Genomic DNA, 14,076 nt, shown 5'->3' with positions numbered 1-14,076 from the left:
TGTTTGGACCATCTTATATAATTAATTTCGATCTCTGAGTTTGCAAGGCCTGTCACGTTGGCCTCCTCTGAGCTTGTCAGGTTCAGTATGTGACCTCTTTTTCATCCACACTTTATTCATTCAATATACAGTAACTGGGATTTTATAATGTTCTAAGTGCTGTGCCAGGCATTCAAATATGAACCAGGTGGACACAATCTTTCTTCTCATACCATATTATGGGCAATACAGACAATAAACAGGCGCCAGTACAGTAGGAGCTATGCTCAGGGAATCCCAGGGTGCTAGAGAAGCACAAAGGGGCGGGGACACGTAAGGAAGGCCTATTTCCAGGAGGGTGGGAAAAGGTCAGCCAACTGAAAATCCCACTTGGCATCTTTGTTTTCTGAAAATAAATTGCTTCATAGGGCAGAACATACATGTGTATTTAATGAATGCTTGTTGGACTTTCAGAGGTAACTCACTGACCTGAGGCTCCACAAGCTGAGGGAGAGGTAGCCTTACTTTTGACGCGAGTTCGTGATGTAAATATTGCCACTTATCACCATTTTGGCCCTGGTTTGATAAGCCCGAGTCTGGAGCATCATTTTCAGGGCTAGATACCTCACTGCTTTCATGAAAAAACAAAAGGTACAAAGAATAATCAACATACAAAAATTTTATTACCTTCAAACAATTCTCTTAATTCTCCCGACCAACAAACTACTAGATGTCCAAGTCTTTAAAAATATTTTACCTCATAGATGATTTCTGAGTTGTATCTTTATCATGTTGGCAATACTCGGGCCACATCTTCTTAGCATTAAATTCTATGAATTTGATTAAATCTTTCTGTTCCATTGGTTTCAACTCCAGTACCTATGATTGAATAAGATTGAAATGGTCCAATCAGTCAAGGTTTTCATTGACTACCCAAGGGTTTCTTCTGTTGAGATAATCTGATTTTGAACCACTTCCTAAATCATATTTACTATTTCTCTTTTTTGTTTGCTTGTTCTAATTAATATTTATTTTTCAAAAACTTATTTAAAATATCTCACCCAACAAGTGTTGTTTACATACAAGGTCTGTCCAGAAGGTATCCAGCCATGTAATATGAAAGATAGAGAAATTTATTGAAGAAGGTAGAAGATACAGGTAACATTATACATGGGACAATGATGCCTCAGTCCCCTTCAAAGTTATGACCTTTTGAGGAAACTGTTTCATTAGTAGTGGTTGCAATCAAGTCATTAGCAACCGCAGCACGATATCCCTTCCATTCTGGTAGCAAAAGCTATGGAAAGAATTTTGCCATGACATTTTTCATGCCAAGATCCTCCATCAAAACCTCAGACACAGTAGTTTCGGAATCCCCAGATCAGCTTCTAGTTTTCTGTCAGTTGCTGATGTTTGTTGATTGCAGCCCATACACATTCAACATTCTCAGGTGTTCAGCTTGTTGAAGGCCTTCCACGACACGGATCACTTTCAGCAGATTTTTGACCATCTTTGAAGTATCTGTGCTACACTTTTATTTGCACTGCACTCATTGCATCATTGCCGAAAGCCTCTGAATTATCGGAATAGTTTCCACGGAAGAATGCTCAAGCTTAACACAGACGAAAATCTGATGCAGATTCATTGCTCTCCTTGCTCACTCAGTTTGAATGCAATGGCCGCACAGTACCCATGCTTATTCAATGGCGTCTACTGCCCCCACTGACTAATACAGTGAAGTCGTTATTGTTCACGATTGTGCATTCCAGTCCACTCTCCTTGGCTGCCAGGTCACATCAGTGTTGCACAAACTGTTCTTATATTACCAATGGCTGGATTTTTTCCAGACAGACCTTTGTGTATGTGTGTGTGTATCACACATGGCAAATCACCAAAAGTAAACTAACACATTTTGAAGTCAGGAAAGAGGTGTTGCAGTGACACAGGTAAGTTCACCTGAAGATAACACGCCTAGTTTGACATAAGATGCCAGTTAATAAAGTAGCAAAGTCAGAGTGTCCCCGACTGTGGCACACAAGAGCAAAGCAGATGCTGCAGTTCACACTCAGACACAGAGTTGCTGCACACACAGGAACACCACACACCATACTCCCCATTTCATTGCAGAAAAAAACACTCCATTTCAGGATTCAGCTCAAGGGAAATTCCGTGTATTATTTTTTATCCTTACAACTGTTAGGGGCTCACATTACCTGTTGCTGCTGTGAATCTTTTTGTCTGCTGAATGGCAGCCTTTCCATTATAACAGATTCAAATTCAGAAAGGTTATCTGGTTGGAGAACTTTCTGATGTTCCGCAGGTTGCTTCAGAATGGTAGAATGCTGCAAAAAATTTTATGATGGAAGGCTACTTATTTCAAATGATGACCCACTTTATTTCAATTCTAATAATGAGACTACATAATGGAAATACTTTATATGAAGCAAACAATTGCATTTTGTTATTTACTCTAATTATACACTATAATTTAGTGTACTTATTTCATAACAACTTCAAAAACCACTACATTTGATGAAGAGGTCATCTTATCATTTCCTCAACTTACTTCATCCAATCAATCACTAAAAGCCAGGAAGTCTATTTTTTTTTCCATAAGAACAGAGTAAAAAAAAAATCAAAGAGAAATTAGTATTATGCTTATAAATTAAAATGTCCCTTATGTCTACAATATAGGTAGAACTTCTTTTAAAAAGGAATATATTAATATGAAAGGGGAACAGTTCAGCTAATCTTATTTCTGTGAATATAATAAGCCCTCCAAGTAAGAACAACCATCTCATAAGTATGAGATATATATAAACATATACATATGTATTTTCTATGTATAGTAAGAGCCTACTCATAAGATATACATTTGCATTTATAAACACAGAATGCTTTTAAGTCACAAGAACACTTTAACTATATGGTACCATGATTAGTACATGTAAATATTTGTAAATGAATAACAAAAGTACCCTGGAAACAGGTTTTGTGTTTCTGATGTCAAATTTTAATCTTATCTACAAAGGCTTCGTTTTCCAGTCCACTGGATTCACAAAACCCCTTTAAAATGCATCCTTCTTTTATAAAGAAGGCTTACACCAAATCTCATTGCCAGCAAGATCAACCCAATCAAACCAACCCAAATGAAACCAACGCCATCAGTATTAACAACCTAAGTAGGAAAACTACACAGCAAAAGTGAAACCAATAACAAAAGGCAGTGTGCTATCCCTCACAGCTGGAAGAGGCGCAGTGTTTTCTTACTCAGTGCAGTTCATCTGTAGCTGTCTCATCACCTCCACCCGAGTTCCTTCCCAATGGGTCTACCTTAAACATATGTATGCATACATGTCTCTACATAGCCATATTTTACCTGGTCCTCATTGTATTTCTCCTGAAGCATCAGCTGGACTTTTTCCAAATTGCACTTCACAGTTTTTAGTTTCAAGGCAAGTGCTTCAGCCTCCTGCTGAATGGCTCCACTATCTCCCAAACCCTGATCTTTGCAGTTCTCTAACAGAGAGGCAACCTTGTGCTCAATCTCTGTTAGCATAGCCTAGGAAATAAAATCATTTAATTATTCAGAGTTTTGGTCTCAAATGAGTATTATATCCCAATATAAGTTAGATTCACTTTCTCTACCTAAACATCTATTAGAAGTCCCAGAAACAGAGGTTGGAAGGGACCTTGGTGGGTAAAAAAACCTTTCACATAATTCCTATGCTTATCAACAGGGGTGCAACCAAACCAACCCCAAATTGCATCTGTCATTCTCAAAGATAAATGATTCTACAATCACTTTAGAAAATGTAGCTGAATGTATCCAGTATAGCACAGTGGTTAATACAGAAACTGGAACTACATTACCTGGGTTCGGATCCCAGCCCTGCTACTTGGTAGGTGGCTGGGTAAACTCAGGCACCTTACTTTGCATGAGTGTGCCTCTAAGTCATCTGCAAAATGGGGATAATAGCAAAACTTGCCTCCTAGGCTCACTTTGATGACTTAGACTTAAATCTATGTACTTTGGCCAGTGCTTGATATATATTCTGTGCCAACTATTATTTTCTTCCACCATCCTAACCTTTTTCTGTTGCAAGTGTTGAGGAGTGATTTAAAGGAAGAATTCCACTCAGAGTACCCCATCTCACTGGCCCTGTCACAGGGAGATTTTCTACAGCCTGTATTGGGGTGGCAGGTGGCCCCACTGCTCTTGGAAAATTATTTCCCTTGCTCTTTCTCCTTTTCTTTCTCAAGCCAAATAAGCTTCTAAAATATCAGAAGACCAAAGAGGAAATAATTTGGAACCTAAAACACTAAGTCATTGATAAATCTGGCCAACTTACATGTGGGTCTAAAAATAAATCAGCTGGAGGAAGTTTCCCAGTAAGTCACCATCACTGTATTCCTCCTCCTCAACAGATCAAGTTTGCCCTGTCTGGGGCTCAGGAGCCCGAACAGGCATGCCAGCTGGCTGGGCACACAAGTGCAAAGGCACATTCAGACTCACACTCCAGCACTGGGATCATCTGTGCTCAAAACTCAGTGCGTCACTAAGATGGAGTTCAGCTCTTTGAGAGAAACTTAAGGAAAAACTCTAGCCTTACAACACACTGTCAAATAGTACACCTTATTAACTCCTCCATCCAAGCAAACTATTTGTATCCTGTACAGATTCTTTCAAGCTTGAATAATACATACTCATGGATTTTAGAGTGGCTGCAAGCAAAGTGACTACAAGTTTGCACTCATTTTTTCCCCCTTCACTACTTTATATACACTTTTTCATGTGCCTACATACATATGCTTCATGATTCCAATTTTAATAGTTACAAGTTGATATTCCATGATGTGTTTAACAATAGGAATATTGTTTTGCCTTTAAGGTATTTCCAGTTCTCCACCACTGTAATCGATACTGCCGTGAACATTTTCTTCCTTTTTGGGTTATTTTCAGAAGGCAAATAAAGTAATGGTCAAAGAATATTAGGTCAAAGAAGATGAACATTTTATATGCTGACAGCTGACCTCCCAAAACACTGAACAAACAGGCAGAACTATATTAGTAGGGCTTTTTCTCCAGTTTTCTAGGATGATATAATTTTTGCCAATATAATGTCAGAACAAGACAATAGCTGTAGTGATTTATGTTTTAAATAATCAAGGCTGGAGAGTGGGTCAAAAAAAATCAAGGCTGAACATTTCTTCTCAAATTACCAAAAATAATTTTTGACTAATCTGTCTGCACCTGCTCTTTGCACATTTTCCCACTGAGAACCTGGTGTTTTTACAGACCACTGAAAGGCTTTTGTTTCAATATTAAATTATATGTGCCATTGTCTTATGTAAATAATCCAAAGATGGCCCCTATATATAGGTCTCTATAATGTTTAATTGTTCACAGCAGGCCACGACCATTATTAGCTCAAATCCCACTGGCGCCAAACTCAACACTGGACCCATGTCTGCCAGCATGGTTAAGACAAACTTGAGGGCTCTAGAAGACCCCGGCCTATGCTGTCCTTCAGAGCTCTCAGACATTACCTAAACACACAAGGTTCCTCTGGATTCCCAATCCACCGGGAGATTCCTTGTCCTCTTCCCCTTCCCCTCTTCCCCTTCCGGGTGGTGGCCCCACCCCCATCCCTTGCTACTAAAGTCTCCTGATGTGAGGGACTTCCCAGTCTACCAAAATCCTGCCCAAATAAAGCTCCTTGTGTGCTACCGCCACCTTGTGGTAGTGTCTTTTCCTTGAGCAGCCCCCCAAATCATTGAACTCACAAGTGGTCCAAGTAGGGAATTTGGTGGTGATCAAGGAGTTAGTATGAGGGTCTACCTAGTCAGTGGGACAATCAATTGGCAGATTGATCCTGGATGCAGTCAAGCGGCTCCTACTCAACTTTTGAAAAGCCAGAGGTTCAGTTTAGCATAGCGCTGTTCTGTGTTGTACAACTGTCTTTTCCAGACTCCCAGGCCTCCTCTATCAGGCCATGTGGCTGTGACAGTACTTGAGTGATCCCACCCCTCAGAGCTGACTGTTAGGGTCAGAGGTGCTTGGCTGTCCAGGGAAGGAGGTCAGCTTGCCTGCCTGGGTCCCCCACTAGGCAGGCACTGGACCTGAACTCGAAAAGCAGAGGTGTGTCCATCTTGGACCTGGGGTGGGCTACCTGCCACCCCAGTGCAGGCTGTAGAAAAGCTCCCTGTGACTGAGCCAGTGAGACGGGGTACTCTGAGAGGTTGTCCTCACCCCTGGGGACCACTTCAGCAGACAAATGAGCCAATCAAGCAGAGACATCAGTCCAGGGCTGGTCTAAGCACCACTGGGGGAAGTGTTTCAGCTGGTGTGACACTCAATTATGCAGCTGTGAAATCATCATTCTAGCCCGTCCCTGGAGGGATACAGATACAGGGATTCTCCACCTTTAGGCTGAGCCTGCAGATGTTACTCAAAGTGACTACAGGCGAGGTAGTTTCTATTCCTGCCTCTCCCAAGGAACAGCAGGAGTAGTCATAGTACAATGGCAGCAAAGGCCTTGTGCGCTGTGCCTGAAATCTTGCAAATCAAGAAATTCAGTTTCATTTCTGATGAATAAGCTTTCAAAGAACTTGTTATTATGAATCAAAGTAACAGCATTTATTAAACACTATTTATACCTTCTATACAGCAGATGCTGGTTTACGCACCTCATCTCATTTAATCCTGGCAAAGTCCTTAGAGATAACCTGCTTATGAAGAAAATGAGGTGACAAGTTCACTTTCTCAAATTCAGTTAATGTGACAGACCTGGAGGTAGACTCTAGATTCTGAGCTCTAATCCATTACTACGGTGTCCCCAAATACTTTTCACATGAATCATTTCAAATAATTACCCTGAGACCAGAAAGTTGAGGCCAGAGGCCAAGAGCCATGCAGTGGTCGGAGTAACAGAAAGAAGCACACTGTCGCTTTGAGAGAAATTAGCAAAGAGATCAGGTGACTGGTAAAGAGGCGAAGCCCTGAACTCTGACCCATCGGCCTTACCTGGCACCCTGCCAGCTGCTGTTCCACCACCTGCTGCATGGCTGCGTTTAATGTTTCTGGCTCAAATGCCACGTTGGCTTGGTGCAGCCACAGCTCCAGCTCGGCCACCTGGGTCTTGCACAGATGCAGGACTTCAGCAGGCTCTGGTCTAGGCTTCTTTGCCGTGGTCTGAAAAGCTTCTTTCTCAACAGAAAATCCCACAGCTGCAGCCTTGATAGGAGGTGTGGCACCCTGAGATAAATCCAAAGATAATCCAACAATCAAAAGCCAGGAGTCCAAAGTTTTCAGATTTGGGCTTGCTAACACCTATCAACTTGCAGCATTTACCCAGTTAAGAGAAAGAAAGAAAAAAAAAATATATATATATATATATATGCAGAAGTAAGAAAGAAAAGAAAACTGCACCTCCACACTCATAGCAACAATCATGTGACCTGACGCCCTAGGTTTCCAAGCAGCCAATCTGCAGGTACACAGGTACAGTGTTCCCGGGCACAGAGGACGCAAATGGGCTCCCAGTTCATTAAACAGCAGGCCTCAGGAGAGAGGTGAGTGTCGTGAGAGGGTGCGCATGTGGGTGTGTGTGTCTAAAACACGTTAGTGGACTGGCCAGTTTTTAAAGTTGCACGACACATGATTAGGCAATGCTTACATTGCTGTGTGCTCTATCCAAACAAAAAAAGAGATCTTTACATGCCGGCTACGAAACAAGGAAATATACCACACGCTTTTAACTTAACATCTTCTTAAGTAGTTAGTTACATTATAAAATATTTTAGCTCTTGTAGCCCCTAACATACATGCCATAACTCATCTAAATTTCTATTAAAAATACCTTGAATTAAGTAATGAGCTTCAGTGAGGTAATCTGGAAACTTTTCTCTTACTCTTTAGCAAGAATCCCTAAAACTAATTTTCACCTTCTATATACTTAAATAATTATCGAGTTAAGGGCCAGATGCTTGTAGTAAGAGTATAAAAAAGTACGATGTGTTCTTTTTTGTACTGAAACATAAAGGTTGCTTATTGATCTGGTAGAAAAATTTCTCAATAACAGATGAAAATATTGTAGTAATTATATAATAGATATTTTCAAATTGGAGGTAAAAGCTGATTTATATGTGCTTCCCACATCCTTTTCCAGAATATTGAAAGAGTATATTAACCCTTCCAGAAAAATTCCTTTAGGAATAAGGGTTTGTGTTTTGCTTATAAAATTATTAATCAATACATATATTACTATGTTTATGATGAAATACAATGTTTTCTATGTAAGACTTATTTGATGCTAACTACAGGTCAGCATCTAATAAGGCACAGTTTTGGACAAGTGGCAAACTTCTAATGGGAGCTGCTGACAAACGTATATCCTAAGTCGAGCCAAATGCACATTTCCAATGTTTGAAGAATTGTGTTTAAACAGAGAACTTCCGGTACAACTGAAGGAAACAAAATTAGCAAGTGGTAACAAAAACATGCAGGGCACGACAATACCTTTCGTGTTCACACACACTGCTGAGTGTCGTGGAAGCTGCTTTGACAAAAGTGGCTCTGGGCTGCACTTGTTCCCTGTGACCGTCTATTAACCTCACAGGTTTGCTCTTTCCTGCCTAAAGCTCCTTCTCCCTGACCTTCAACAATCACTTCTTAAAGCAGTATTCCCTTGTTTCCTCTGCAGTTCATACAGTCAGCTCTATACATGGCTTGGCCTGCTTCAAATTTCTTTTTTAATTCTCATTTTTAAAAAAGCAACAGTTGTATGATTTTACTGCCAGACACTGATTTCTAGTCATCTGATTGGTTTCTAGAGTTCAGTTGATTGCTTTTGTCTTAGTGGCAAAGATTTGGGGACCTTCTCTTTGTCACCTTAATAATCTGTTAATGTTAATTAGTGCATCTGTATAACAGATCAATCATGCACCGTCCTTATTTATTAAAACATATTATTTGATTACCCATCATATGCCAAACACATTTTTAAAATGACAATATTTAGTTTCTTTGCTTTCCTACTAATTCACTGAATTAATGAGGAACCAGGAAGCTTGATAACTAATCTGGGCTTTAGTTGCTAGTTATTTGAACCTGAAAAAAACTACAAAGGTAAACGGAAGAAAAAAGGAATACGTATTTGCAACCATAGAACTTAGTAGCTGAATGAGCCCTGAGGAACCTGCCGGTGTGTAATCAGTTCATCCACCCCTATTTATAGTCAAAGAAACCCAAGAGAATTTAACACTTAGTCAGTTCACACACCTCCTATTTCACCACACTGCTTCTGAGGAGCTTAGGCCCAGGCATGAGGTACATGCCCAAGGTCACACAGCTCTGTGAATTTTAAGTCTCAGAGTTCACAGTTTTTCCCACAATAGTACTCCTGCTCAGTATCAACAGCATCTCTGCTAAATGATAGCCACACATTCTAAAAGCAGAGATTATTTAGCCCTGGCTGGGTGGCTCAGTTGTTTGGAGCATCGTCCCATACAAAAAAAGGTTGAGGGTTTGATTCTCAGTCAAGGAACACACCTAGTTTGTGGGTTCAACCCCCTAGTCGGGGCGCTTATGGGAGGCAACCAATCAATGTTTCTCTCTTCCCACCCTCCCCCCATAAAGAAATCAATAAAAACATATCCTCGGGTGAGGATTAAAAAAACAAAAGCAGAGATTATTTAAATGAATGTTTTATGATTATAAATCTGGGGGGCTAAAAAGTATCACAAGTATTTCTTGTGATAGGATCACGCCATCTCTGTAGCATCACTGCAAAGTAATCATACCTAATCCTTCACTGGGTGATTATAAGCCAGGTGACTGTGCTCAGCATGACGCACAGACCGCCTTGGTATTTCACACCAGAATCCCATTACTATTCCCAATGTACAGATGAGAAAACTGAGGCTTAAAGGGATTATCGAAACTGCCTATGGTCACCGACTAGTAAGTAGAACTGGGATTCAATCCCTGATTTCATTATGCCTTAACAGGGGTGTCCGACCTGCAGCTCCAAGGCCGCCTGTGGCCTAGGATGGCTATGAATACGGCCCAAAATAAGATCATAAATTTATTTAAAACATTGTGAGATTTTTAAAAAAGATTCATTTATTTTTAGAAAGAGGGGAAGGGCAGGAGAAAGAGGAAGAGAGAAATATCCATGTGTGGTTGCCTCCCACACTCCCTCTACTGGGGAGCTGGCCCGCAACCCAGGCAAGTGCTCTGAGTGGGAATCCACCTAGTGACCCTTTGGCTTGTAGGCCGGCACTCAATCCACTGAGCCACACCAGCCAGGGCAACATTATGAGCCTTTTTTTTTCTTTGGTGATTACATGTCCCAATGTATTTAATGTGTGGCCCAAGACAACTCTTCTTCTTCCAGTGTGGCCCAGAGACATCAAAAGGTTGGATGCCCCTCTTAGAATCTACAAGTCCACATTCTTGACACAATTGAGCCCACCCTCTAGTACCCCAGTTAGCCTGTCAGAGAATGTCATAACTGCTTGATTTCTGCATCAACATATCACTAACCTAAGTAACAGGATCCAGTTAAAATATAAACTCATTTTCCAACTGTAGCTATGCATATCTCATGCCAAAATACCAACCCTTTAAATTTACTACCTAGTATTTTACAGTCAGTCCTAAAACACATATGCATGTCTCTCCCCTCCCCCCACCACATACTCCTTTTATAAAATGTAACACTGCCTGGCTAAAGTGCAACACCTTACTGCATTTACACAGATGCCAAACATGCTGTTGGGACAGGGTGGTGGCGTTTTATTTTGTGAGGCCAAACCTACCTTGGTTCCACATCTTCAGTACTAAATATTCAACTTAGGAAGGCTGGTTGGAGTATTTTGAGTTTGACTCCTTATTCCTCCACTTACCAGCTGTACTTTTACTCTCTTGAGTTTTGATTTCCTCATTTATAAACTTATGGTAGGTATTACTCTACCTTAATTTAATCTGAGAATTGAACAGCAAATATAAATGCCTCTCATGTAAAGAGCAGTTAATCAATATCCGTTCTCCACTTTCATTGCTCCTGTAAGTAACATCTACAGAAGAAAGTAGTTGCCAGCAGAGAGACTAGTTCACCCTGATAAATGGTGAGTGAGTGTCATGCTCATGTCTGATGGCAAATCTTCCAGTCCCCCAGCCTGACAACACACACGGAGACGTTAAAGTTCGCAGGGAACTTTTGGCTTGAAATGCACAGTATTGCAAAACACAGCAAGCTTGTCATCTCCAGGCACTTGGGTACCTGAGCAGTTGGCCAGTTACCCACAGGGACTTACCTCTCCTGTTCCATCGGGACTCAGGGAAGACGCTGGGCCTTCCTCAGGGTTCAGTGAGCCTGGCGCAAGGATCTGTACCATGGAACTGTCACACGTGCTTACCTTCCCAGATGCCTCCTGCAAAGAAAAGCATCAGAGGTCCAGAAAAGGCCCTGTTCTGTTGCCACACAAGTCACTCTTCCCGCACCTGCTCGCTTTACAAATTGCCTGCTTGCAAACATGTCCAGAGAGGTCAGGTGCATTTCGAAAAGTTTATTCATTAGGGGAAAAAAATCAACTTCTTCAGGTTTGTCTTTATTTGCAAATATTAAAATTCTCCAAAGCTCTTTAATTTATGAGGAGCACATAAGGAATCCAGAGAATTATGTATTTAAGTGGATTATTATGAGAATTAAAATTAAGTGAGATTATATGGAAAGGGACACATTTCAACTAATGGAAGAAAAGATGAATTTGTTAAATTTGGGCTGAACTACCCAGGCATTTCATGAAAAATATAACTAGATCCTTGTCTCACTGTGAACAATGAATTCTAATTCTAATATTTAATTAGAAAGTTATACCATAAAAATTCCTGAAAAAAATATGAGTGAATCTTTTGCTAATATAAGAGTGGGGAAGGACTTTTAAGGCATGACAATAAAGGGGAAAAAACATTTGTATTAACAACAAAAATAATGTCCACTACAATTTATGTTAAAAGAGAACAGATTGGGATAACAACTTATAACGTGTTAATATCCTTAATATATTAATTGTACTTTAAATCCATAAGGAAAACATCTCCCCTCCATAGGACACCAGTCAAATGGCATGAATAAGCAATTCACAGAAGAAGTACACAAAAGCTAACAAGCACCTAAAGCTATATTCAACATTCCCAGAATATAAATTTAATTTGAACTACTGGCCAAGTCTGGTTAACATTGAAACACACAGTATCAGCCTGGGGACAGGGAAGAGGCACTTCTGTGCACTCTTGGTAGGAATAAAATCGACAGTCTTTCTAGAGGGCAGCTTGATGATAAGTGTCACATTGTCCATGGCTGTATACTTTGACCCAACACTTCTAGTAATTAGGTTAACCAAGGTTACAAAAATGAGAAAATGTCATGTATATAAATAATTACCATAGTGTAGTGGGAAAAGTATGGATATTGTCATCAACCAACCTTGGTTTCTCTACTTACAAGATGTATGATCTTGGACAAGTTCACCTGAATACTGGGTCTCATTTACTTCATCTTTAAAGTGCAGATATAGTCTACCTCACTCATGCCCGTGATATTAAAAATAACATAGAGTATAAAGCATCCAGCAGTTCCTAATGAAATGTTACTTTTCAATTCCTTATACTAAAAAGAGTAACTGCTATTAGAAAGGTATAAATCAAGAACTAAAGGTACAGCTTGATTTAACCAGGTTGGTTTAACTTTTAACTAAAGATGGAATTGGAAAGGTAGGCCGGGATCATGAAAAGTCTGGAATGCCAGGCTAGGAAGTTTGCATTCTGTTCAGCAGATAACTGGAACCCATGAAAGACTGTAGATTATTAATGGCTTCATGAATAGCCATCAGTATTGTAAAAGATACATTAGGAGAAATGCCTGGAGGCTGTAACCCAGTGCGAAGGCTACTCCAAAAAGTCTACAGAAGAAGTAATAATGGCCTGCAATACATTAATGGTAAAAGTAATGGGAGAAGAAGGTGGTAAAGGCTGAGTAAACATTATATGACCACTGACTGGAGAAGAAAGGCAAGAGAAGTGAGGTATCTAAGATGACTCTGAAGCTTGTCTTAGACTCAGAAAATAGTGGTGCCATTAATAAACATTGAAAAATTAGGGGGAAGAACAAGCTCGTGGAAACACAGAACAGATTCAAAGGAAAAGTCTAAACTAGAGATTTCACTTGGGAATAAGTGGCATAGAAGTGAATACCAAACCTGTGGGGGGAGAGGACACTGCTGTCAAACAGAGAAGGAAGAGGATGGAACTTTAGGGGAATGCCTATCAGCACAGGATTGGGCAAGGGAGATGGGGGAGGGTTTGCAGGTAGGTGGGACAAGAAAGTGCAGAATTAGGAAAGTCAGAGGGACATTGTATCTCAAGAAGAGGTAGTCGAAAGTGTCTAATGCTGGAGAGATCAATAAAATTTAGGACTAAAAAGGGCATTAACTGATGTTCCAGAAGTCAATGCCTGTCTAAATACAGCTAGAGGTAAAAATTTGATTACAAAAGGGGCCAAGGGCAAGGAGCACCTGGTAAAGACATCTAGCCATAAATGAGAGGAAGCACAGTAATTGACATGGGAAGTAAGATCAAGAAATTCAATGCACTCAAGTTTCATACTGAGCACAGTGCAACACATGAACATGTAGAAGAAGTAGTTCTTGCCGTTCATGAAATTGTGTCAAGTGTATGCATAAAACTGTGGTTAGTGATAACTGAGGTTCAGAATGCTACCAGAAAACAAAGGGAGAGTCAGGAGGTTTCTTGGAGGTGGAAGTGGAGATGGGCCTTTGCGGATGGGTAGGAAGTCTAGAGATAGAGAGAAGGGCATCGCAGGGATGCACAGTGGTTTCTAACAGTCTGGGCTCTGGGACACTCAGTTTGTGTGGAGAGCAGGGCCACGAGGGAAGGGACTTGTTAGGGAGGAGAAAACTGTCCTTCTGAACTAGAGAGGGAAGGAACCGGCCAAAGGCAGAGGCTGTAGGTGCAGGTACAAGCAGAGCCGGCAGTCAGTGAAATGAAAGGACTGGCTGGAACTGGGGGAG

The 14,076-nt window shown here is 40.6% G+C and overlaps 1 protein-coding gene and 1 long non-coding RNA gene across 5 annotated transcripts in view; one reads left to right on the top strand and one right to left on the bottom strand.

Moving 5' to 3' along the window:
• SYNE2 (spectrin repeat containing nuclear envelope protein 2) overlaps nucleotides 1-14,076 on the bottom strand; it is a 284,958-nt gene that overhangs the window by 81,089 nt on the left and 189,793 nt on the right. For 3 of the 4 annotated variants that reach the window (XM_053928255.2, XM_053928254.2, XM_053928258.1), the window contains 6 exons: nucleotides 11,302-11,418; nucleotides 7,007-7,237; nucleotides 3,359-3,541; nucleotides 2,193-2,321; nucleotides 737-858; nucleotides 469-610 (listed from right to left, as the gene is read on the bottom strand). In XM_053928255.2, the coding sequence (XP_053784230.1) occupies nucleotides 469-610; nucleotides 737-858; nucleotides 2,193-2,321; nucleotides 3,359-3,541; nucleotides 7,007-7,237; nucleotides 11,302-11,418 (924 nt within the window). The remainder of the gene's footprint in view (nucleotides 1-468; nucleotides 611-736; nucleotides 859-2,192; nucleotides 2,322-3,358; nucleotides 3,542-7,006; nucleotides 7,238-11,301; nucleotides 11,419-14,076) is intronic. The other variant, XM_053928253.2, reaches the window with a different exon arrangement.
• LOC123480483 (uncharacterized) overlaps nucleotides 7,418-14,076 on the top strand; it is a 28,245-nt gene continuing 21,586 nt past the window's right edge. The window contains exon 1 of the long non-coding RNA XR_006656514.2: nucleotides 7,418-7,554. This is a non-coding gene — a long non-coding RNA (uncharacterized lncRNA). The remainder of the gene's footprint in view (nucleotides 7,555-14,076) is intronic.

The sequence above is a fragment of the Desmodus rotundus genome, chromosome 7 (genome assembly GCF_022682495.2).
Source record: "Desmodus rotundus isolate HL8 chromosome 7, HLdesRot8A.1, whole genome shotgun sequence".
Taxonomy (NCBI): Eukaryota; Metazoa; Chordata; class Mammalia; order Chiroptera; family Phyllostomidae; genus Desmodus; species Desmodus rotundus.
The sequence above is the reverse complement of the archived record's forward strand: the minus strand, read 5'-3'. Positions and strand labels throughout refer to the sequence as shown.